The sequence below is a fragment of the Pteropus medius genome, unplaced genomic scaffold, assembly GCF_902729225.1.
Source record: "Pteropus medius unplaced genomic scaffold, Ma_sr-lr_union100, whole genome shotgun sequence".
Classification (NCBI taxonomy): domain Eukaryota; kingdom Metazoa; phylum Chordata; class Mammalia; order Chiroptera; family Pteropodidae; genus Pteropus; species Pteropus medius.
The window spans coordinates 278,996-286,842 of NW_024348242.1; the positions used below are offsets into that span (position 1 = coordinate 278,996).

At 57.8% G+C, this 7,847-nt stretch overlaps 1 protein-coding gene across 2 annotated transcripts; it reads right to left on the reverse strand.

The window, feature by feature from the left end:
• Positions 1–829: 829 nt before the first annotated feature.
• Positions 830–7,847, reverse strand: PGAM5 (PGAM family member 5, mitochondrial serine/threonine protein phosphatase). 2 transcript variants are annotated; one of them, XM_039879193.1, is made up of 6 exons: positions 7,600–7,847; positions 5,098–5,276; positions 3,758–3,883; positions 3,581–3,669; positions 3,341–3,474; positions 830–1,800 (listed from the first exon to the last, which is right to left on the reverse strand). In XM_039879193.1, the coding sequence occupies exons 1-6, from the start codon at positions 7,788–7,790 to the stop codon at positions 1,650–1,652; spliced, it is 870 nt and encodes a 289-aa protein (XP_039735127.1). In that variant the 5' UTR covers positions 7,791–7,847; the 3' UTR covers positions 830–1,649. The 2 variants fall into 2 exon arrangements, with proteins under 2 accessions (XP_039735127.1, XP_039735128.1); XM_039879194.1 differs by having other exon boundaries at positions 3,341–3,471; positions 7,600–7,843.

Genomic DNA, 7,847 nt, shown 5'->3' on the forward strand with positions numbered 1-7,847 from the left:
ATTTCGCATCTGTCCACAAATCCCCGGACACTTCTTAGTTTACAGGTTGCACTCGGGTCCCTTCCTCAGCTGTCTCAAAAACAAGTGTCTTGGAATAAACAGCAACATAACAGGAGGAGCTGTTGCTTCCACTGGTGTCCGCTCAGGCTCCCTCACGTTACGTGGGTCCCACTGTGCCATTTCGTTTTGGCCAAACTTAGGATGTTGTTACCCACACTTCAAAAGTTCTTAGTCACCTTGTGCCATAGTTCCCGTCATGTCACTGGGCCCCTGGGACGGACCCCGTCCAGACACCCTGCTCACGCTGCTTGACTGCCTCCCCCTGCTTGGGCTCCTTTCTGGTTCCTAAAATGCTGCCTGTCGCAAAGTTCAAGTGTGAAGGGCAGAAGTGCCACCAGGAAGGCGGGCCGGGTCTTCAGTGGGCAGGCCTGAGGGGACAGGGAAGGGACCCGCCACTTCCACTTCAGGCCCTGTAGGTCCGGGGTTCCTTCACTTCCCGGCCTCACCCCACTCAGGCCGCGCGTGATGCCACCCGTACTTACGTGGTTTCGGGAGCTGGCACAGGCCCTGGCTCACTTGTCAAAAACTACTAGGACATGGTGCACAGTTGCTGCTTCTAGAAAACCACCTTTCTGTCGAGCTCACTGTCTGGGGTCAGGGCCTCTCACCGAGGCCCCTGGTGGCAGCTCTCTGGCTAAGCCATCAGCCCTGGGTACACAAAACACTGCAGAAAAGCGCTTTCCGCTGAAACTATTCCAGCCAGTTTGGGGCTGCTATTTGTCATGCTGTACAGGCTTCCTGTTTTCTTTAAAACACTCAAAATTAGAACTTTGAAAAACCAGTAAAATAAAACTTTATTTTGTAGTTATTTCCAAGTTAACAGAAATGGATCAAATATCTCAGTTGCACTGATCACAGCAGAAAATGTCCATAACCACTTTGCAGAAATTCTAGGGTTTTTGGTAAATTAACAGAATACTTATGATGGACATGTCATGTCTAAATGTTTTCATCCATAAGCATAAAAGATTAACAGCTAGAGGCAAACAAAGATTCAGCCATCAGCTGGATATTTTAAACAGGACCCTCTCCCCCTGGCCCCCACCACCTGCCTGGGTGCCCATGTCCGCAAAGGCCTTGAAGACACGTGAGTTCCGATGCAGTAGCATCGGGTGCGTAACTCCGGAGTGAGGAATCGGTTTTCAGAAAAGAACCCAGGTGAGGAAAGTCTTTAACATAAGTGACGAGAGGATCTTACAAAAAGAATGTACGAAGCAAAGACATTAGGATGGAAGCGCCGGGCCCTCCTGACGCCCTCAGCCTGATGGGCTCGCTGCCTCTTGCGGTCGCGGTCCTGGCCACAGGCCCCGGTGCACACCTGCAGGGCCCCGCGGGGCCTCCACCCCCACAGGCCCGTCCTAGTAGGTGAGCCTGGGGCAGAGGACCTGGGGAGACCCGGCAGCGGGGCCCAAGCGCCCCCTGCCACTCTAGGCAGGAGGATGACGATGTGCCGTGTGGCAGGTGTTTCCACTCCGCAGCCTCATCCTGGAGAAACAGCGACCGCAGTGCCACCTGCGGACGGAAGGCAGGGGACACAGCCCTTGTTCCCGGCTCCCGCGGCAGAGCCAGGCACTGGCCTCACAGCGGCCTCAGGAGCGGGAAATCTTGTCGGGAGGCATGAAGCCCGTGTCCCCAAGAGCCCTGAGTGCCACTCGGCCATCAGGCCGGACCACCAGGTGGGTGATGCTGCCATTGTTGAGGGAGAGACGGAGCCAGCCTTCCGGAGGGAACTGCAGCGCCCTGCGGGGGGGAGAGGGCAGTGTGACCATGGCGGGTCTGACAGCCCCAGCCCAAAGGCCTCAGGGCGCTTTGTGGGGCTGGGACTGACCTCGGGAAGGGGGTCCTCACCCCCGCCCTGCCTTCCAAGCACAGGGTTTGTCAGGGCGACGCCAGCCCAGTAGTGGGATGAGGGGCAGTGACGGCACAACGAAGACCTGCGCACGAGTCGGACACACCGGTTCCCTACAGGGCCACAATCTCCTCTAGTGTGACAAAGCTAGGTGGGCAGCCCGGGGCAGCAGTCGCACTCCTGGTCCCCAGTCAGGGCGGGGGAGCCAGAGGCGCGAAGCAGCCACGGACTACCTTCACGCCCAAGCACTGTCGAGTTGGCCAGCACGTTGTCCCCACATCACAATGAGGACACTCGGGCTCCTTGCAGCCTTTTGTTTATAACAGGCAACCTCTACCCCCAGCCCCAATTCTTTCTGGAGCGTTGTCAGCGTACTGCTCAGCTCTGGAGTGGTCACCTGATTGCTCAGGCCAGCCCTGTCCCGGGACGTGGAATGGTCCAGTCCACACCGCGCGTAGGGACCCAGGCCACTCACAAGCTGGCCCCCTAGGAAACACGTGTGCCGAGCACAAGAGCTGAGAGGCGGCCTCCTGAGGCACCTGAGGGAGGCTGTGGACAGGTGCCCACTGTCCCCCTCCTTCCCAGCAGCACACCTGGCTGGGTGCCCCCAAGTGACCCGAGGACCCAGGCTCCTGGCAATGTGCCCTCGTAGGGCTGCTGCTGTCCTGGCAGAGGCGCCTCCCCGACCACCCCAGGCAACTCGCCGGGGCCGTGCATGTGACATCTGAGGGGCAATGGCCCCCGACAGTCCTAGTGACAGGCCCAAGGGTCAAGCACAGTGAACAGAGGCCCTGGGCAGCAGCTGTGCTGTGTCCTCTCCTGCCACTGCCAGACTTGTCACGAGAGGACCCCTCCCCCTGGCACCAGAAGCACCTGACGAGCACTTTCTATCCTATTGGGGAGGGTTCTGGTTACTTCAAATACACCAGCCCCCAGCCGGCCTCGGCTCAGGGCCGGCATCACAAGGGCCCTCGGACCGTGGAGCGGGAAGTGGGGACAGGAGTTCCAATGGCCAATGCTGGGGCAGCAAAATGACTTAGGTGGACTGTGAGCCACAACCAAAATAAAGACCTGAGGCCGTCACGACATAGTGATGGGAAGCTGGCTATTACCGAATAACCAGTTAGGAAGGGGACGGTGAGGACACAGCAGCACGCAGCGCTCACCACTGGATCCGCCACAGGTGCTAGAACCCGTCAACGTAAACCTGAGGTGACAGGGTGTGCACATAGTCTGCTCACCAAGGAGACGATGACAACTGTGGTGAGAGGCGCCCTCACCAAGTGACCACCTTCATGTCGCCCACATCGTGCTGGGATGAGCAGGTGGCAACTGTGTTATTCCCACCAAAAACATTTGACATGAGACGTTCTACCAGAGAAGCGTCCAGGCCATGAGAGGGGGGATAATGGCGCCCGTAAGACCCCTCACCGGCACACGATGTAGCGGATGACGTTGGCATGGCAGATGAAGATCTCGTAACTGTCCTCCTGCTGCTTGGTGTCTGCCCGGTGGATGTAACTGCGGAAGGCAGCCTCAATCCGGGCCCCGTCCTCGTAATACTGCTGGGGGCAGAGCGAGGCGCCTAAGCAGGCAGTGGCCGCCGGGCGGGGCCGGGGGCCAGGGGGCAGAGGGGCAGGGGACGGGGGACCACTGCTGCGGGCACTTTACCACAGCCTCCGGCTTCCAGTGCGACACGGGCGGGTCGGGCTCGATGGGGGCACCTTCCCTCAGCAGGTCTGTGCTGACCGTGGAGACACCTGCGGAGAAGCGGTGACTCAGCTGCCCCTGCCGAAGCCACTCTCAATCCCACCTGCGCCCGAGGGGCCTAGGGTTGCCCGCACTCACCTGGCAGGTGTTTACTGATGATGTCGGTGGTTTCCACCGCACGGGTCATGGAGGAATGCACAATTTTATTAAACTTCAACCCCAAGCTTGCAAGTCGGAGACCAGTCAACTCAGCCTGCTCACGACCTTGAAGGTGACACAACAGAGAATGACATGTCCTTGGAGTCCCCCTTGTTCACTGCACAAATACCTATACCAGAGGGTCAGGGGACGAGATGGGCAGGCCCTCTGGGGGTCTGGGCCTAACACTAGGGTGGGGGGTGGGTCAGGCCTTCAACAGGTAAATCTGTGAGACAATCGGTCACCTTCCGCCCCACCGGGAATGCGCTGACGGAGGAGGAGCAGGGCTGCGGGCGCTGAAGTCTGGGGCCCCGCTTACTATGGGCACTCACATCAGTTTGCGAAAAATTGAGTCCCCCTACCCCCTACTAATCCGCTGGCTGTGGGATCGATCATTGCAGGTATCAACGCGGAGACCCATGGCCTCAGCGTCACTAAGTACAGACTGGGAGCAGACAGAAGGCTTTTTCTCAAACACATCCTAGGGCCTGGCTGAAAACGTCCTCAGAACTTCAGCTGCAGCTGGACACGCCACCACCCGCGGACGCGGCTTCGCCTCCATGTGCGCGCCTGGCCCAGGGCCCCGCGAGGGCCACCGCGGGCTGCAGAACAGGCCGCTGGCCCCCATCCTGGCTGAACTCCTGATGTGCGTGTACACTAGTGGGTAACATCCCGTTCAACGGAGAAAGTTTTAAAAACGGAGACGCCACCCCAGACTTTCCCCAGAAGCTGACACGGGGATGCGCCTGTCCACAGGCAGGGACCGAGGCAGGACACGTCCAACGGCACCGCGCCCACGGCAAGAGGCCACGGAGAGGGACCTGAGCCTGCCGGCGCCCAGCCCCTGTGTTCTCACGGAGGGACTGTGAACGGGCAGCTCTGCAGAATGACGGGCCTCAGCAGGAATGCAATCGAGCAAAGCAGGCTGCAGGCCACCAGGAGCCCTGCGACAAGACCCTTGGGGGCGGGGGCTTTACCACGCTTCACAGAAGCTTCACAAACGCTGGCTTTCCTACAAACTGGAGGCAAGCCCCTCCCCCAAGGGCTTCGCAGCCACGCCCACCGCACCATCTCTCCGAGGACCGCCTGTGCTATTTTTTAAAGTTGGGGACGTTTTCAAAGCCCTTCTAGAGGCAGAAGCTGACGATTACTGATAACGGTAACGCGGGCATCTGAGCCGAGAATCCCTGCCACAGGTCCCGGGAGGCCCAGCACCCACAGGAGCACCTTCGAGGAGACCGGCCTCGGGGGTCAGTCGGGGTGAGCCGCCCCCCACGTACCCAGGGGCGTCAGAGTGCGGTCCTTCTCCAGGGACGCGTCCACGTGGTACTGCGAGTGCCTGATGAGGAAGATGTGCCGCGTAGCCTTGGCTTTGTAGTGGTCCATCCTGGTCGGCAGGTCATCGTCTCCAGATTCCAGGCTCCTCTTCCGCACGTTGACCAGGGACAGTGGTTCCCGCCTAATGTTGAAATATGAGACAGTTTGTCCTTGTGACCTCTCTTCACGTCCCCTTATTTCTGACAAGATGATCTGTCTTGGGAAAGCACAGGGGCCAAGTCAATGCCCTCAGCAGTCTGCTTCCACCTTCGGCCAGCCTAGTGCACCTTCCAGAGCTGAGGGCCAGGCCTGGCACGGGCGACTGGATGGTGAACAGAACAGATAAGCCAGGCCCTTGTGCAACATGTTCTAGTGAAGAGACTGATAATGACAGCAGGGTGATCAGTGACGGAGGAAACCACACCCAGAAGGGGTAGCTGTGGGAGGGCAGCCAGAGCAACTGCGCTAACGGGGACATTGAGGCAGTCTGGAACTGCACTGTCCAATAGCAGGAGCCACGTGGCTAAATCCAAAATAATGAAAATGAAATAAAAACTCCAGTTTCCCCAGTCACACTAAGCATTCCAAGTGCCAGTAGCACACGGGATGTCGATGACCACACTGGACGGTGAGGAGGAAAATGTTCCCGTTATCATGGAAAGTACTGGATGGTGCTCTGGAATGCTGAGAAGCCGATGGGAGGGGCAGGGACAGCATCAGCAAAGCTGCTGAGAAACGACATTGAAGTCAGGCATGTCCGGTGGCTCAAAGAACTGAAGGTGACAAAAATTAAACCGGTGACACTGGCAGAGCTGGGGAAAAGTTTTGGGGGGAATAAGCAGTGGTGATTCAAGGGTTCTGCTTGGGCCAGGCCAACCTGGATGGCGCACAATACGACCAGGCTGAGAAGCCCGTCGCAGGCAGGTAGGAGCCCAAGGGCTGGGCCAGAGAGTCAGGGTGGGCCAGAGGGTCCGCCTGGGGGCTACAGACAGGAAGCCAGGACGCATGAGGCTTCCCAGAAGAGGCTGGGGATTCGGAACTTTTCCACATGGAAGGTCTGCCCTTCCGTAAATCTAGACTTTAACCTCCGAGTGAACCTGTTTCCTTAAAAAGGCCTAAGAAATCCAGAAGATTGTACTCATGTTTAAAAGAGAATATGAAACAGATGAATCCCAATTGAGAGAAATTCTACAAAATCTCTGCACTCCTCCAAGCTGTCAAGGTCATCAAAACAAGGGAAGTCTGAAAGACTGTCACAGACAGAAGGAGCCTAAGGGGACGTGAGGACTGTCATGTGGGATCCTGGAAGAGACAAAAAGGAAAAAAAAAAAAAAAAATCTCAATAAAGTATGGACATCAGTTAATGATACTGTATCAGTCAGTACTGGCTCACTGATTGTGACAAACATACTAGTGTAAGAAGTTAATGGAGAAAATTAGGTGTGGAGTATACAGGAAGTCTATTAACTGCAATTTTCCTGTTAATCTAAAACGTCAAAAGTAACATTATTTTTTTTTAAAATAAAGGTTTTAAAAGTACCTATTTAGTTCCTGATACGACTAGGCTAACACTAAATATTAGTTCTGTGCCCCTCAGCAGAGTATCAGACGAGCTGGGAATGGGGAAACGGCCCACAGCCGCCACTCCAGGCCACAGGAGCGCTGTCCAATGGGAATGGAGCACCAGCAACCTAAGGCATTTTAAAAATAACTCCAAGGAGGCACATGTAAAAAGTAGAAAGAAACGGGTGAAATTTCAATAACTCACTTTATTTAATCCACTGTATCAAAAATACTATCAGCACATAAACTGTATTTTTAAAATCTGTCCTGCTTTGGTTTTATATTTTTAATTAACACTAAATAAGACTAAAAATCGTTTCCTCATCACAGGAGCCACACGTTACAAGTGCTCAAGGAGGACACGAGGCTCGTGGCCAGGTACGGACCCCACGAGGTCCACATTCCCATTGAAGGCGCCTGCTAGTCATGTCCTTGCGCATCTTCCCTGCAAAATGGCCCTTTAAGGACCGGCCATCGCTCCTCGGGCACGCACGCCCACCTCTTCCCCTGGCTGTTAGACACAGAGGGGATCAAGTCGCCATCATTCAAATCAGGGCTCAGAGGTAGCGAAAGGCAAACAAGGACGGCACAGAAAGGAGTCTAGAACTGAAAGAGCCCACTGGGTCCGTCTGACCACGGCCCTGGCGTCCCTGTACTTCCTCGAAACTACCGTCTGGGACAGACGAGGGAGCCGAGGCTCGGACGGGGAGGATCGCCGCGCGTCGCGGCCGGCCCCGCGGCAGGACTCGAGAGCCCGCGCTGCACGGGAGCCTGCCCCGCCTGCCCCGCCTGCCCCGCGCCAACCCGACCGCACTAGACCGGACGCACCGGCGAGGGGCCAGGGAGGTCCCCCAACGCCCGGCCGTCGGGGCGCGCCCCAACGCCACCCGCCGGCCCCGCACCTGTCCCAGTTGGGGTCCCAGACGCCGGGCCCCGGGCGCGCGGCCCCCGCCCACGCCGGCGGCTCGACCACGCGCGGCTCCGCGTCCCCGCCCGCGCGGGGCTTCCCCACCGCCACGGCCGAGAAGAGCACGGCGGCCGAGCCCCCGGCCAGGCCGCAGGCCGCCAGCTGCAGCGCCTGCCGGAACGCCATGCCGGGCCCTCCCGCGCCTCCCGCGCGTCCCGCGCGAGCGCTTATGGGCGCGGACGG